The sequence below is a fragment of the Prionailurus bengalensis genome, chromosome X (genome assembly GCF_016509475.1).
Source record: "Prionailurus bengalensis isolate Pbe53 chromosome X, Fcat_Pben_1.1_paternal_pri, whole genome shotgun sequence".
In the NCBI taxonomy this organism is placed as follows: Eukaryota; Metazoa; Chordata; class Mammalia; order Carnivora; family Felidae; genus Prionailurus; species Prionailurus bengalensis.
This window is the reverse complement of record NC_057361.1, coordinates 32,941,069-32,959,100: the sequence shown is the minus strand read 5'-3', so window position 1 is coordinate 32,959,100 and position 18,032 is coordinate 32,941,069. Positions and strand designations below refer to the sequence as shown.

Sequence of the window (18,032 nt, the reverse complement as noted above, 5' to 3'; positions counted from 1 at the left end):
TTTTATATCTAGAAAGTCTTAAATACTCCACCAAAACCTATTAGAGATAATCAATGAATCCAGAAAAGTTGCAGGATATAAAAACAAAACAGGGGTGCCTGGGTGGCCCAGTTGGTTAAGCGTCCGGCTTTGGCTCAGGTCATGATTTCATGGTTCATGAGTTTGAGCCCTATGTCGTGCTCTGTGCTGACAGCTCAGAGCCTGGAGCCTGCTCTGGATTATGTCTCCCTCTTCTCTCTGTCCCTTCCTTGCTCATGCTCTCTTTCTCAAAAATAAATAAACATTAAAAAATAAAATAAAATAAAATAAAATAAAATAAAATAAAATAAAATAAAATAAAATAAAATAAAATAAACACAAACAGTTGCATTTCTATATACTAACAACAAGAAAAAGAAATAAAGGAAACTATCCCATTTACATTAGCATCAAAAACAATAAAATACATAGGAATAAATTTACCAAGCAGGTGAAAGATCTGTACACTGAAAACTTTAAGAATTGCATGGAAAAAAACTGAAGACACAGATAAATGGAAAGATATCCTGTGTTCACTGATCAGAAGAACTAATATGGTTAAAATGTCCATACTACTCAAAGCCATCTATAGATTCACTGCAACACCTATCAAAATTCCAATGACATGTTTTACAGAAATAGAAAAACAATCCTAAAATTCCTATGGAGTCACAAAATACCCCGACTAGTCAAAGCAATCTCAAGAAAGAACTTAGCTGGAGGCATCATACTTCCTGAATTCAAACAATAATATAAAAGTATATAATTAAAAACAGCATCATGCCAGCATTAAAAAACAGACATGCAGTCCAATGGAACATAATCAAAAGGTCAGAAATAAGCCCATGCATAAAGGGTCAACTAATATTTGACAAGGGTGCCAAGAATACTCAATGGGGAAATGACAGTGTCTTTGATAAACTGTGGTGGGAAAACTGGACAACCACATGCGCAAGAATAAAATTGGACCCCTGTCTTACACCATGCACAAAAAATAACTTGGAAAGGATTAAAGACTTAAACTAAGACGGAAGCCAAAAAACTCCAAGGAGAGAACATAGGAAAAAAGTTCTTTCATATTGGTCCTGGAGATGATTTTCTGGATATTATACCAAAAGCACAAGCATATAAAAATGAAAAAATTTTTTCTCAATTTATTTTACAAGGCCAGAGTAATCTTAATACCTAAACAGGACAAAGATGGTACTTACACACCTGAAAGAAAATTACTTATTAAGGTAGAGAGATACAAAATCCTAAATAAAAATATTAGCAAGAGTGATGTCAGCAAAAATAAGTGGGACTATACTAATTTTAAAAACTACTGGGGCACCTGGGTGGCTCAGTCAGTTAAGTGGTGACTTTGGCTCAGGTCATGATCTCATGGTTTGTGAGTCTGAGCCCTGCATTGGGCTCTGTGCTGACAGCACGGAGCCTGGAGCCTGCTTCAGATTCTGTGTCTCCTCTCTCTGCACCTCCCTGCTTGACTCTGTCTCTGTCTCTCTCAAACATAAAACATTAAAAAATAAAAAAAAAACCTTCTGCACAGCAAAAGACACAAACAGTAAAACAAACAAAAAGAAACTATGGAATAGAAGACAATATCTGCAAATCATATATCTGATAAGGGGCTAATTTCCATAATATATAAAGAACTTATACAACCCAACAGTAAAAAACCAAACAACCCAATTAAAAAATGGGCAGAGAAAAGGTGCTCAACATCACATGTCATCAGGGAAATAAAAATCAAAGCCACAATGCAATATACCTCACATGTGTTAGAATGGCTATCATTAAAAAGACAAGAAATACCAAGTGTTGGCAAGGATGTGGAGAAAAGGAAGCCCTTGTGCGCTGTTGGTGGGAGTGCAAATTGATATAGCCAGTAAAGAAAACAGTATCGACATTCCTCAATAGATTAAAAATAGAACTACCATATGATCCAGCCATTTCTTTTCTGGGTATTCATGCCTTTCTCTATGAGAAAGAAGGAAAAGCTGCCATTTACAACAAGTTAGATGAAACTTGAGGACACTATGTTATGTGAAATAAGAAAAACACAAATACTGTATTCTATCAATTATATATGGAACCAAAAAAGCCAAACTCAGAAACACAGATTAGAATGTTAACTACCACAAGCTGAAGGATTGGAGAAAATGGAGAGATGTTGATCAAATAGTACAAACTTTGGAGATCTAACGTACAGAAGGGTCATTATAGTTAACAATATAATATCCTTAAGTATTGCTAAGGGAATAAATCTTAAGAAATCTCACCACCGAAAAGAAATGGTAATTACATGAATTGATAGAGGTTTTTGCTAAGGCTTTGGTGGCAATCCTTTCCCAATATATCAGTGTATCACGGTACACCTTAAAATTACACAATGCTACATACATCTCAATCATATCTCAAAAAATTATAGTAAAACAAATCAACAGTGATCAAATAAGTTTCATTCCAGGAATAAAAAATAATTCCACACAGGAAAATCTGTTAATGTAATTCAGAACACTAGTAGATTAAAGGAGGAAATATACATGGTAATAGTATTTGGATTATAGTATTTTTTTTAAACATTTATTCTGAGAGAGAGAGTACACGCATGTACGTGAGCAGAAGGGCAGAGAAAGAGAGGGAGAGAGAGAATCCTAAGCAGGCCCCATGCTGTCAGTACAGAGCCTGATGTGGGGCTAGATCTCACAAGCCATGAAATCATGACCTGAGTCAAAATCAAGAGTTGGACACTTAACTGACCAAGCCATCCAGGCACCCCGAGATTATAGTATCTTGAAAAATTATTTCCTGATTATTGTCTACCACTCTACACAAACTCTTGTTTTCTCCTTCTGGAATTTCTACTGAGTGCTTGTTATTATAGAAGGTTCTTCTATGACTATCAATTATTATTATGAATTATTTCCTTCTAGAAGATTCAATTTACCTCAGTCATTTTCAAATATTTTGATGTTCAGCATCTTTGTTAAATTTTCAACCCTTATACTGAACAGGGTTTATTACAAAGTGTACATAAACCCCCAAAACTAGAGGTTTTCTGATGGCAGCATGCATGCCTGGTACTGGTGGCCATTTGAAGTTGCACCTGTGTCTCCAGAGAAGCAAACCTAAAACACAGTTCCCATAGTCACTGACAACAAGGGTCAACCTGCCAATCAGTTACTCCACTCTGCCAGTTTCCAGGGTCCCCAGGTTGTTACTGACAAACAATAAACATTAACATTTGTATGACTTAATCAGCTAAAAACTTCAGATGAAGTCGAAGGCTCCATTTATTTTAATCCCTGTCCAATCCCATTTTTCAATTCTTTCCCAGAAGCAACCACTATTATAAATTCTAGACCATGTTTTTTCTATACTTTACTATATACATCCATCTACAGCAACCAGTGCCCCAAACCACCCATCTTACCCCAAACCACATAACCACACTATTCATAAGGGGAAGTGAAAGTTTTCTAATGATAATATGCATGTCCTGCACAGGGGACCAAAGGCAAATCACTCTCATATCCAGTAGGAAGCCAGCCTAAGATTAAGTTTCTCTTACCACTATTGCCCACAGTGAGCTTGTTAAAGAGGTACTCTGCCATAATGGCTTCTGGGGTCCCTTTCTTGCTATCTAGAATCAAAAAATATTAGTATTTACTTATTTTGATAAAGTAAAAGTTTTCAGAGTAAAGTAGAAGACCTCCTTTATTTTAATCCCTGCCCAATCCCATTTCCTTCACTCTTTCCCCAGATCAACCTCAGTCATAACTTTCAGGCAATGTTTTTATACTTTTACTATGCATAGGTTCCCACATTCTTCAGGGCTCTAAACCACCACCACCCACACTGCTTATGAGGGGAAGATTAATTTTGTGTTTTCCAGGGTCCCATGGAATACCTTCTCCCTCCATTTCTGGAGATCCTCAGCTGCATATGGATAGGGTTGGGTGGGTGGAGAGACTCCCGGATACCTACTATAAAACTTAAAAGGTGAAAGATGTGCATACACATCAACCAGAGACCTTTATTTATTTTCGAACAAAATAACTTTATTGCAACCAAGTAACTTTATGGCAAAACTGGAAGGAAAAAAACTGGAACGTTTTGCAAGTGCAATACTGCAAAATGCATGCTCGGCATGGTGACCAGGGGAAGTTACCATGCACCCTGTGGCTATGGGAAGGCAGTCCCAACTCAGTTCTTGTCGCTGTTGCCCAGGGTGAGCTTGTCAAAGAGGTATTCTGCCAAGCCATCTTCCAGGGCCCCCATCTTGCGCAGGCTGGTGATGTAGCCCCCCAGCTCTTTGATGACCTTCACTTGCTCGGGCAGGTAGTTGGTCTCCAGGAAGCTGCACAGATGGGCGTCGTTCTTGTCGGTGGCCAGCTGGTGCAGGTCGAGCAGGCTCTGGTTCAGGCTCTTCTCCAGGTGAAAGGCGCACTCCATGGCCTTCAGGCCGCTCTCCCAGTTGTCGCGGTCAGGCTTCATGATGTCGCGGAGGCGGAGGCGGCCCCCACGCTGGTTCTGCAGCTGCATCAGCTTCTCGGCATGCTGGCTCTCCTCGTGGGACCGGCGCAGGAAGAACTTGGAGACATTCTCCAGGGCCACGTCGTCATGGTCGAAATAGAAAGCCATCGACAGGTACACGTAGGAGGCGTAGAGCTCCAGGCTGATCTGGCTGTTGATGGCGGCCTCGCATTCAGGGTGGTAGTTCTGGCGCACTTGAGAGAACGGCGCGGTGGCCATGGCTGGCGGCGCTGGCACCAAGGTCAAGGCAACTCTGAAGCGAGGGCCCCGGAACAGGCAGTGGCGAGGCCGAAGGCGGCGGCGACCCCGAAGATTGCCCAGCTTGAATGGCGAGAGGAGCCAGAGGCACTCAGTGGCAATGGAGACCTCTAGGCAGCGTCCGTTGGGCTTGGACGCGGCAACAGCTCTGGGATAGAACCGGAACTGGGGTCCGTTACAGGAAACGGGGGCGAGTTTCCGGTTTGGGGGAGGGGGGATAAGGGGTGGGGCGGGGCCGCGCATGCTCTGTTCCAGGTTCGGGTGGAGCCTAAGTGAGGCAGGGAGACCCTGCGCTGAGCACCCTTTAAGAATTTTTTTTTTAATGTTTATTTATTTTTGAGAAACGGAGTGAGTGAGCAAGCAAGGGAAAGATGGAGGGGCAGAGAGGGAGACACAGATTCCGAAGCAGACCCCAGGCTCTGGGCAGTCAGCACACAGCGTAGTGCAGGGCTTGAACCCAAGAACTCTGAGATCATGATGCTTAACCGACTGAGACACCCAGGCGCCCCCTGGGGTTTAAGATTTTAATTTTGCAATAATGTGTCCATTTTACAATTACTTAATTTTATTGGTATAAAAAAGGGATCTTGAATGGATCCCTTTTATTACAGCCTGATCCTATTCAAATATTCTCAGCCTTCTTATTCAAATTCATATTCCTATTCAAACTCATAGTTTTATTCAATTCACATTCTTATTCAAATTCTCAAAATTCTGAGTATGAATTTGGCTTTTTTGGTAACTCTGTTTCCTGTATTTTTTTAACCTCAGAAATTGCTCTGTTTATGATCTTCTCTTTCACCTTCCTCAAATATTTCCCAAACTTTGTCCTTTCATATTTAGGAATAAAGGGCACATTTGATTAGCCTACATAATCAGCATGTATCTGATGTACAGTTGTGATGTCCATTTCACTAATAGGCTTTTCCTTGGAACAGGATTGCACAGTATGTCAATATAAAGAAGTAGTCTCCTCTTTGGGGGTACACGGCAGGGTGCTTGTAGGTAGGGTAGGGACCCTTCCTCTTGCCAAAACAAAAATGGCATTTCTGATGATGGAAAAGTAGTTATTTGTCCCTTCTAGGTAGATGTGTACTTCTGTTTTATCCCTTCTTTTGTGCAGGTCTGCATTTGTCTCAACCTCATTCACTGTCTTTGGAGTGTAGTTTGGGGAGCCTAAAGGTCCAATACTACAAGTGCTTACTTCTAATTTAAGTAGGGTTTGGGGACATTTCAGAGCAGGGCAGATAAAACATCTGCTGTTCATAGTAGCTCTTTAATCACATGGTTGACCTGGGGACCTTCTGCAGTGTAACTGTTCAAGTTTCTATGCACATGCTTGGTTTTCTACTGCAGGTGTTTTGAGTTACCTAAATTAACTAATCTGATAGCACCTGCTTTTCCTGTCTTCCAAGAATTCCTCATAATTTCTGGTCTGCTACTCATAATCCTTTTGTGTGTGTAGATTTTGTGCATGTTTTTAGCCACCACTATGATTCAATTATCATTCTTTACTAAAAATTAAATAATTGTCTGAAAAGGTAATACATTCCCATAGGTCAAAACCACACAGCTGTCCTCTCTGCTGGCAACCAGTGTGGTATTACTTGTCACAATTAGGAGGAGGAAGAGGAAGAAAAGAAAGAAAGAATGCTGGAAACAGAAGAGAAGAAACTTTAAAATATATTCTTTAGAAGCGCCTTCTTCTCAAGTGCACATGGATCATTTACCAAGAAAAATCATATTCTGGGCCATAACCAAGTCTCAATAAATTTCAAATGATTCAAACCCTGTAACATTAAAAAAGGAAAACAAATATCTGAAATTGAAAATCTAAAGTTCTACCTTAAGGAACTAGAGAAAGAAAAGCAATATACACACAAACCAATCAGAAGGCAGGAAATGATAAAGGAACAAAAAATTCAGTGAAACACAAAACAAAAATATGTAAAACTAAATAAAGCCAAACAGAGATTCTTTGAGATTAAAAAAAAAAAAAGATAAATCTCTAGACAGACTGATCAGTAAAAAAAGAGAGAAGACAGAAATTACCAATATCAAGAATGAGAGAGAAGACATTACTACCAGTTACGAAAAGGGAACAATATTGCTATGACTGACTTAGGCTAATTATGATTTATCTCTAGCAACTAGATATGTTATTACTCCCCTAAACGGGGGTTCTCTTAGCAAGAAAGAAGGAGGTGAAATAGTTTTTATATCAGTAATCAACAGTTTCTGCCTCATTTCTATTCATTAGTAACTTAGAATACATTAATTCAAGCAATTACTTTCTTTTCTCTCCAATTATGTTGGTGGTAGGGCAAGTCATAATCAAACTGCCATTGAGCACAGGATTTCTAAGATAATGGAAGTGAGTAATACAAGAGCTGGCAGAGAAGGCAAAAAGAATGGTGTTTATTGGAATAAATTATCTTTTTATGCTAAGTTGAAGAGATACTAAAATCCTTAGTAGATAATTATTTATCTCTGCTTTCGTCTAGAGTTTGCCCTGAGTTTTAACATTTTAAAATAGAAAATAAAGTGGGACAGAATGGTTTTAATGAAAAACTAATATAAATTCTAGGTTAATGGGTAATTATTATTTTTGCTAGTTTATCTCATTTTAGTTAGTAGTATGCACCTGAATCTTTACAATGTAACGTCTTTCAAAGTAATAAAAATGAATACCTGTAGAACTGAAAATTTTCATTAACTTTAAATAGAACTAATTCTTTATCATCTCCTCTACCTCTTCAGACATCACTCTAGAATCATAATTAAACCTCATCAGTTTATTTAGCTTCAAGACAGCTCCCTTGAAAATGATCTTACCGTCAAACCAAACAAGTTCAGAATTGTCTAGAAGTTCAAGATGCCACTTCTCAGATAATAACAGGAAACCTCAGACTACGTCTATATTCATTCTTAACTGGCCCTATTATATTGCAAGTTTTATTAGGTTTTCTTCTCTTCAAGACATCCTGCCTTATGCTCCGGGTATATCGGCTACATGGTATGGTGCTTATAAGTACTAGATTAGTAATCAAAAGCTACAAGTTCCAATTCCAATCAGAAGTTGCATGCATCATTCGTCTTTTTGGCATTCACAATATTGGTCCAAAGATGAAAAGAATATTACCTTTGCCTGTCCCAAATGGTATTGTTTCCAAGCATTTTAAAACAATAAAATTAAAAATCTAGCTAAAAGTAGGTGCCAGCCACCAATTTTTCCATTTCAATCATATCTGAACTTGAAAAAACTAAGTTGTTTCATTGGAAAACCCCTGGCATAACCATCAATTAAATTAGGAGAGAATTATGTTCAATGCAGAAGGAGGGGATGGGAAGGGAGGGAAGATATTGAATTAGGAGACCTGGGTCCTATTTTCGGCTGCACCAATCAGTATCTCGCTATGGAAAAAGGAGTAAAATGACTTCTGTGGGGCTATTTTAAAAATGAAGAGCTTAACCTATTTGGTTTTCATGGACCCTATCGATTATAAATATAATTGGTCTATTCCATGAATCTTTCTTCAACAATGGAATGGAAAGAAAAATCAGCTTTTAGTCTATTCATGATAAGCAGTGACTGGTAGCAAATATTAGCTTTGGGAATGGGATGATACCTTAATGTTCAAATAATCATGCTGTTTTAAGTTATGACATTAGTGCCACTCTCTAAAATATACAATTCAAGAAAAGACAGAGCCCTCTTTTCTCAGTTGGTTGTTGTATGTACAGTGGAGGAGCAGATCCTCTGTTTCAGCTTGATGGTACCCAGGCTCCCAATGCAAAGGTATATGAGGTAAACAAAATTAGGCATGCAGGGCAAAAATGCCCCCCAATTTAGTACTGTACCAGAAAAGCTACTTTCACAGGAAGAAAGGGCCAAGTTAGGTAAACAGATAAATTGAGCTATAGACCGCTGCGTTGCAGGTGAAGCAGCCCAGAGCGGAGATGGGTAGCAAAAGAAAAGGAGCCTTGTTAACCCTGAGGTTATTCCGCCTGACTGTCTCATCCCCTAGGCTAGCTAAGTTAGACACGGCACCTCCTGTCTGCCATTAACAACCATCTGCCCATCTGTCCGGCGCCAGGATTTTGTTTTATACTGACCCAAACCCCAAACACTGTATATCTTCCAAATACCCCTCTTCCCTCACATCCCCAAGTTAATGTTCACAGTTTGTCTCTTTGTGCCGCCAATCACGTTTGTAAGCCTTCTGATCTTAATAAATACAGGGCAAACACCCTTATTCGGGGCTCCTGTCTTTTCCCAGACATACGCCATCTCTCACCTTAATCCTGTGTCCTGCTCTTTTGTTGGCCAAAAGGGAACTTTAGACTTAGAGTCTATGACACCAATTTCCTTTGCCACTGATTTGATTGTATCTTGGAAGTGGCTAAATGGAATTTTATTTCTACAGTTACTGATATTCAAACTATGAGGGCCACTGTCAGCCTTGTCCTGGGGAGACTATACCCTAACACCCGTGTGGGAAGAAACCAAGGACAACCCCAAATATTAAAGGAATCAGCAGCTACCTACTATAACAGAAACTGATTTACAGTAGTGACCACACCCAGATGGGAATTTCTGAGGAGTGGGCACGAGAGGTGATTAGCTGCTGTATTTTATTAAATATACCATGAATCGAAAAGCACATTGTTTTTTTATGCATTAAAAAAGGAAAAAAGGAAGGAGCGCCTGGGTGCCTCAGTCGGTTAAGCGTCTGACTTTGGCTCAGGTCATGATCTCATGGTTCATGGGTTCGAGTCCCACATCAGGCTCCGTGCTGACAGCTCAGAGCCTGGAGCCTGTTCTGTGTCTCCCTCTCTCTATGCCCCTCCCCTGCTCATGCTTTGTCTCTCAAAAATGAATGACCATTAAAAAAAAAAAAAAGGAAAAAAGGGGCACCTGGGTGGCTCAGTCAGTTAAGCATCCCATTCTTGATCTCAGCTCAGGTCATGATCTGGCTGTTGGTGAGTTCGAGCAGTGTGGAGCCTGCTTGAGATTCTGTTTCTCCTTCTCTCTTCCCATCCCCTGCTTGTGCTCTCTCTCTCTCAAAATAAATAAACAAACAAACAAACAAACAAAAAACCTTTAAAAAAGGGGAAAAAACATGCTTTAAACTAATCCATGATGTCACTGATAAGCTGAACTTCAATTTCAGAGAAAATGTGAATAAATGATCAGAGAATCAATGAAATATGGTAATATTTTTTTACTCACTTGTCTGAATACATCTATCAAAGCAGACACTTTTAAAATACTCGTAACTGTTTAAACTTTTTGGTAATTTATTTGTGGCGTTAATAGTCTACAGTATTATGTAGACACAAAACATTAATAAAGAAAAAAATTGTCATTTTCTGTTGGATATTGTGTCATTTTACATTTCGGTCTCATCCTAAAATGGGTGGTTTCCAACTTTTTTTCTTTCCCTTTTTGGAGTGGGAGGTTTAGTGTATTAGACTAAGGAATATAATTGCTTGAGAAACAGGTAAACCCCACTTCTGAATTCATAGCTAACCTCCTCCTAGCATGCTATGGGAGGCATGTGACACCATCTTTCAAATGAAGATGCATTTCAAATGAAGATTGCAGCTCACTGTAAGATAATGTGAGTCATTTCTAACAAGGACAGTACTGTCTACCAAGTAGTTAAGCATCCCAAAGCAGCAGCACAGTGGCTGACAGGGCCACTAGAATCACTACTACACATGCTAGGCTAGTGTGTCACATTTCATGGATTCACAGTTCTTGTTTAGACCCTAAGACTTTGAACAACTGAGGGGAGCTCAGTTATTCCAAGAAAGTCAGTTACAGGATACATGTATGAAGAGAGAACACTAATATTTCATTCCCTGAGTGGACATCTGCTTAAGCTGTGGAATAGCTGATGTACCCCCAATACTGCACTCTATGCCCATATGAAGGGCAGGGTATATTTGAGGAAAAGCAACAGAGTCAGCGATGGTATAGATCTTTCCCGAGGTGGAAAACAAGGGTGTTCAAGGGGCACCTGGTGGCTCAATCAGTTAAGCATCCGACTTTGGCTCAGGTCAGGATCTCACAATCCGTGACTTAGAGCTCTGTGCTGACAACTCAGAGCCTGGAGCCTGCTTCAGATTCTGTGTCTCCCTCTTTCTTCATGCCCTTCCCCCACTCACACTCTGTATCTCTCTCTCAAAAAATAAGTAAACATTAAAAAAAAAAAACCAGAAAAAAACAAGGGTGTAGGAATTTTCCACCGGTTCAGTGGATACTGTGGAAAACCTGAGCCATGTTGCAGCTACTCTGCACCAGAGGGCTGTTTGCCAGGCAAAAGGCCCCAACAAGGATATGAAGCATGCATACTAGGATAGAAGCCAGCTGGGGAAGGGGTTGGTAGAGGCCAACACAGGACCATAGCTCCTATTTCTGGAACTGTGTTGTACAGAGGTTTCTTTTAGGACCCCCCTGAAGAACACCATGCACCTCCCACCCAACTTATAATTAGGCCCACCAAAGATTTAGTGACAGACAAAAATAGGATACAGCAATACCAGCTAACTTAGAGACCTCTGTCCCCTTCCACCTCATTCCCCCCAAAATAGTAAAGGAAAGAAAATGGGAAGGGTAACGTTAAAGGGCAAATCATGCTCCTCTCTTTGCTTCATGATCTTAAGGTCAAGGTCTAGCAGGAGCTGAAGGAGCAAAGGAGAAAAAGGTGGGCATAAAGCAAACCTAACAGGAAGTTTTAAATGGGAGAGAATGGGGCACATGGGTGGCCTAGTTGGTTAAGTGTCCAATTTTGGCTCAGGTCATGATCTCACAGTCCATGGGTTCAAGCCCCGCATCAGGCTCTGTGCTGACAGCTCAGAGCCTGGAGCCTACTTCAGATTCTGTGTCTCCCTCTCTCTCTGCCCCTCCCCTGCTTGCACTCTTCTCTTCTCTTCTCTTCTCTGTCTCTCTCTCTCAAAAGTAAACATTAAAAAATTTTAAAAAAACATAAATGGGAGAAAAGGTATGAGTTTTTATGCCCAAAAGTGCCCAGAAAGGTAGATCATATCTCCCTATCTCTAAGGAACAGGAGTTTAGACTGTCAAACTAGGGTGGCTACACAAAGCAGGGTCTCTTTAGACACCTGAATCATCATTTATGTGACCTCAAATTCTGGTGCAATATTGCCATGGAACTCTTGGATGTCCACCAGATCCATTAGAAGAATATCTTCTGCCAAATTAATTCTGATGAGGTATACTGATGAGTTCTGAAATTCTATGTGTCTTTAGTGTAACCATGGGTAAACAGCATATATGGAAGTTAAACAGGGCATCATTAACTAGACATTGTTGCTTGTAATACGCAGAGTTACATTAACTATATGGTGGAGATGACTGTACAAGTGACAAAAATGGGCCCAGTATTCCTGCCAGTACTCAGTCTATGAGGACAGGTTTGAAAAAGATTAACTGGCAGTAGGAGAGAAAATGAGGTAACTTCAGGTCAAGGTTAACAAACTGCTCGCATGTCCACTGCTTTGGTAATATACAGTCTGAAACCCTCCAAATTAAGTTCAGACCATAACCTGAAAGGAATAACTGAGACTAGATAAGATTCATAATCTATAAAAGGGCCTGAATGCCAGAGAATAAAACACCACTAATTTTAAAAGAGCAACTAGAATATAAAGGAACCAGTCCTAGAACCCTTTGGGTTGAAGGGACTAGTGAGCCCCACTATTTACATTCCCTCTCCACCTTGACTGTACAGATGGGAGTAGAGTCTGGGCGCCCCAGCCCACACCAGCCCCAGCATTCCCAATAAGGTGACCCCAGCAATGCACACACCAGGACAGCCCTGGACAGTGTCCACTATAGCTCTAGTCATCTCACCAAGGCAACACGGGTACAAAACATCCCAGGACACCCCAGCATTACACCCAATTGATCTCCAGGGGACTCAATGTGGCACCCCCTATGCAGAGTGCCCCATGATATCCTAGACCATACTGGTTTCATGTCTACTGTGTTTCCAGGGTACCCTCTGCCCAGAAAGCCCCAGGACACCCCAGCTTGTGCCCACTTCAGTTCCAGCTGTCCAACCTGGGTGGTCACAGCTTGGAGTGCCTTGGGACTGCCAGGCCATGCCCATTAAAACTCCAGCCAACCAGCCAAAGCTGCCAGGGACACACAGTCTAAAAAGGGGATGTCCCTACACAAGGCCATTCTTCAAGTTTAGGATACGTAGATATTCTGCCTAATTCATAGACACAAACACAGAAAGTCAAACAAAGTGAGGAGACAGAGAAATATGCTCCAAATGAAAGAATGAGACAAAACCCCAGAAAAAGAATGAAATGAAACAGAAGTAAGCAATCTACCTCATAAAAAGTTCAAAGTAATAGTCATAAAGATGCTCACCAGACTAGAGAAGAGTAGGTGAACTCAATGACAACTTCAACAAAGAGATAGAAAATATTTAAAAAAAAAAGAATCAGAGTTGAAGAATACAGTAAATAAAATGTAAAATACACTAAAAGGAATCAACAGATTAGAGGATGCAGAAAACAGAACAGCAATCTGGAAGATAGTGTAATGTTAAGCACACTGCTGAACACCAAATTAAAACAGAATTCTAAAAAGTAAGAATAGACTAAAGGGCTCTTTAGGACAATACCCAGCATATTAACATTTACATGAGAGAGAGCCCAGAAGAAGAAAGAGAGAAAGCAGCAGAAAATAACGTGAAGAAATAAGAGCTGAAAATTTTCCCAACCTAGGGAAGAAAATGGACATCCAAGTCCAGGAATAAAAGAGACCCCCAAATAAGATGAACTCAAGGAGGTCTACACCAAGACATATAATAATTAGAATGTCAAAGATTAAAAATGAGCAGGGAATCTTAAAAGCACCAAGAAAAAAGGAACCAGTTATATACAAGGGAAACCCCATATGGCTTTTCAGCTGATTTTTCAGCAGATACTTTACAGGCTAGGAGTGGCATGATATGTTCAAAGTGCTAAAAGGAAAAAACCCACAACCAAGAATACTCTACCCAGCAAGGTTACCATGTAGAACCGTGGAGAGGAAGAGTTTCCCAGACAAACAAGTTAAAGGAGTTCAACACCACTAAAATGGCCTTACAAGAAACGTTAAAGGGACTTTTTTCAGCAGAAAAGGACATAATTAGAAGATAATTATGAAAGGAAAAGAATTTCACAAGTAAAAGCAAACATACAGTAAAGGCAGTAGATCACTTATAATGCTAGTATGAAGGTTAAAGACAAAAATAGTAAAATCAGTTATATCTAAAAAATAGTTAAGGTGATTCACAAAATAAAAATATATAAAATGTGACAACATATGCATAAAATGGGAGTAAAAATAAAGTTATTTTTTAGAATGTGTTCAAATTTAAACAATTATCAAATTAATACAGACTCCTATATACTTAGGATATATGAACCTCATGGTAACATCAAACCCAAAACCTATAATAGATACACTAAAAATAAAGAGAAAGGAATCCAAGCATAACACTAAATTAAGTCATCAATTACAAAGAAAGAGAGCAAGAAAAGAAGGAATAGAGAAGTAGTACAAAAACAACTAAAAAAATTAACAAATGGCAGTAAGTTTATATCTACCAATAATTACTTTAAATATAAAAGTCTAAATGCTCCAATCAAAAGACACAGGGTAGGGGAGCCTGGGTGGCTCAGTAGGTTAAGTGTCCAACTCTTGATTTCGACTCAAGTCATGATCTCATGGTCCATGGGATCAAGCCCCGCACTAACAGCATGGAGCCTACTGGGATTTTCTCTCTCTCCCTCTGCCCCTCCCCCAGACACACTCTCTCTCTCAAAAATAAACATTAAAAAAAAGCCATAGGGTAAATGAGTGGATAAAAAAAGTAAAAAGACCCATCTATATACTGCCTATAAGTGACTCACTTCAGACCTAAAGACACATACAGACTGAAAGTGAAGGGATGGAAAAAATTTTTCCACAGAAGTGGAAGCAAAAAAAAAAAAAGCCATACTTATATCAGACAAAACATATGGCATTACTAATTACAAAAAAGGCATTACTAATGACAAAGGGATCAATCCAACAAGAGGATATAACAATTGTAAATATGTATGCACCCAACATTAAAGCACCTGAATACATGAAAGCACCTAAATATTAAGACAGAAAGGGAGAAATTGACAGTAAAACAGTAATATTAGGGGACTTTAACACCCCACTTACATCAATGGATAGATCATCCAGTCAGAAAATTAACAAGGAAATAGTGACTCTGAATGACACATTAGACCAGATGGTCCTAACGGATATATACAGAACATTCCATCCAAACCCAGCAGAATACACACTCTTTTCAAGTTCAAATGGAGAATTCTCCAGGACAGGTCATAGCTTAGACCATAAAACAAGTTTCAATAAATTTAACAAAACTGAAATAATATCAATAATATCAAGCATCTGTTTTGATCATAACAGTATGAAACCAGAAATCAAGTACAAGAAGAAAAGTGGAAAAACACAAATATGTGGAGGCTAAGCCAAATGCTACTAAACAACCAATGGGCCAATGAAGAAATCAAAAAGCAAATCAAAAACGCATGGAGACTAATGAAAATAAAAACATAACAGTCCAAAATATTTGGGACACAGTGAAAGTAGTTCTAAGAGGAAAGTTAATAGTGATATAGGCCTACCTGAAGAAACAATAAAAATCTTAAGTAAATAATCTAACTTTATGCCTAAAGGAACTAGAATAGCAATGAAGCCCAAAGTTAGTAGAATAAAGGAAATAATAAAGATCAGAGTGGAAGTAAATGACACAGAGACTAAAAAAAAAAAAAAAAAAAAACCACAAACAAAAAACACAAAACAACAACAACATAAGAAAAGATCAATGAAACCAAGAGCTGGCTCTTTGAAAAAATAAAATTGACAAACTTTCAGCCAGACTCATCAAGAAAAAAAAGAGGACACAAATAAACAAAATCAGAAATGAAAGAGAAGTTGACACCACAGAAGTGCAAAGTATTATAAGAGACTGCTGTGAAAAATTATATGCCAACAGGGGCGCCTGGGTGGCGCAGTCGGTTAAGCGTCCAACTTCAGCCAGGTCACGATCTCGTGGTCCGGGAGTTTGAGCCCCGCGTCGGGCTCTGGGCTGATGGCTCAGAGCCTGGAGCCTGTTTCTGATTCTGTGTCTCCCTCTCTCTCTGCCCCTCCCCCGTTCATGCTCTGTCTCTCTCTGTCCCAAAAATAAATAAACGTTGAAAAAAAAAATTAAAAAAATTATATGCCAACAAATTGAACACCATGAAAGAAATGGATAAATATCTAGAAGTACACAATCTTCCAAAACTTAATCAGGAAGAAAGAGAAAATCTGAACAGACTGATTACTAGTGACGAAACTGAATTTTATAATAAAAAAAAAAAACTACCAACAAACAAAAGTCCAGGACCAGATGGCTTCATAGGTGAATTTTACCAAACATTTAAAGAGTTCATCCTTATTCTCCTCAAACTATTCCAAAAATTGAAGAGTACCTAACACTTCCAAATTCATTCCATGAGGCCATCAAAGACACTAAACGAAGATACACAAACCACTAAACAAAAAGAAAACTACAGGCTAATATCCCTGGTGAAACATAGATACAAAAATCTTCAATAAAATATTAGTAAACTGAATTCAATAATCCATTAAAAGAATCATTCACCATGATCAAGGGGTATTCTTACTGCAGGGATGCAAGGATGATTGAATATTCGCAAATCAACCAATGTGATACACCACATTCACAAAATAAAGGATAAAAATTATATGATCATCTCAATAGATACAGAAAAGCCATCTGGCAATATCTGATATCCATTCATGATAAAAACTCTCAACAAAGTGGGTATAGAGGGAATATACCTCAACATATTAAAGGCCACAAACGATAAACCCACAGCTAAAATCATACTCAATGGTGAAAAACTGACACTTTTCCTCTATGATCAGGAACAAGACAGGGAATTTCAAAATACACAGAAAATAACATACTTTGGCCCTGCCTAATTTACTCTCTCAGGAAATCCCAAAAGAAGTAGTGAGGAAGCCCCACTAGGAAGCCCCAGGATGGGCCTAAGGAAGATGTGGATGAAAATGCAGAATATGGCTAGGAGATGGTGGCAGCAATGCCCCACATTTGCCTATGTGTCTATGCCCAAACTTGATTCCTACCTCCTTTCTTTACTGCAGTCCATCATCCCTCAAAGGGCAAAGTTCTGAATCAGTGGCTCGAGTGCCATCAGAGGCTAAGTGAAATAGGAATTTCCCTGATGATGCCAAAGTATCTGAGTTTGGGCCTGAAAGTGTGATGAGAAATCTCTGGGCAACTAGCGACTAACTCTAAAATACCTCAGACACTGAACACTTCTTGTAATTGCTATTCCCACCCAAAAGTGTTTACATCCTATCTCCTGCCATAGGCTCTAAATTGAAATCTCCGGTGTAACTTTTGTAACAAAACCTAGTATTAAGGGGCGCTGCATAGTTTTTTCTTCAACTTCTCTTTCAACAATTTTCACACAAAACAAATTTAAATAGCAACACTTTGGAATGACAGGTATTATCAAAAAAGCAATAGTTGGACTTAAGGTCTAAAACGCCTGGATATGGGGCGCCTGGGTGGCTCAGTCGGTTAAGCGGCCGACTTCGGCTCAGGTCATGATCTCACAGTCCGTGAGTTCGAGCCCCGCGTCGGGCTCTGTGCTGACAGCTCAGAGCCTGGAGCCTGTTTCAGATTCTGTGTCTCTCTCTCTCTGACCCTCCCCTGTTCATGCTCTGTCTCTCCCTGTCTCAAAAATAAATAAAAATGTTAAAAAAAAAATTAAAAAAAAAAAAAACGCCTGGATATTACTGACTCAGTTTCTAAAATGCAACCACAGCTTGGGGTGGAGTAGAGCATGGAGCACCCAGGGAGTAGGAATAAAGACTTGCAATGATGCACTCAGACAGGACAATCATCCACACCCCTGGGTATATCACACACTGCAAAGCTTTTTGAGTATTCCAACTAAGAGGTTTTAGTTGAACCACTTGCTTCACAATGTTATAAAATGTTATCTGCTGATCACCCACCTTAGAATCCCTAAGACTGCTCATGAAAGGAAGTTCCCTGGCCCCCTGGAGACCTACGGACCCTAAAATGTGCT

At 39.5% G+C, this 18,032-nt stretch overlaps 2 protein-coding genes across 3 annotated transcripts in view; both read right to left on the bottom strand.

The window, feature by feature from the left end:
- The window catches only part of PRRG1 (proline rich and Gla domain 1), a 139,701-nt gene that overhangs the window by 34,333 nt on the left and 87,336 nt on the right, over positions 1-18,032 (bottom strand). The window lies entirely within an intron of this gene.
- On the bottom strand, positions 2,804-5,202 carry LOC122477923 (ferritin heavy chain-like). Its single transcript, XM_043571445.1, has one exon. The coding sequence runs from the start codon at positions 5,056-5,058 to the stop codon at positions 4,228-4,230; it is 831 nt and encodes a 276-aa protein (XP_043427380.1). The 5' UTR covers positions 5,059-5,202; the 3' UTR covers positions 2,804-4,227.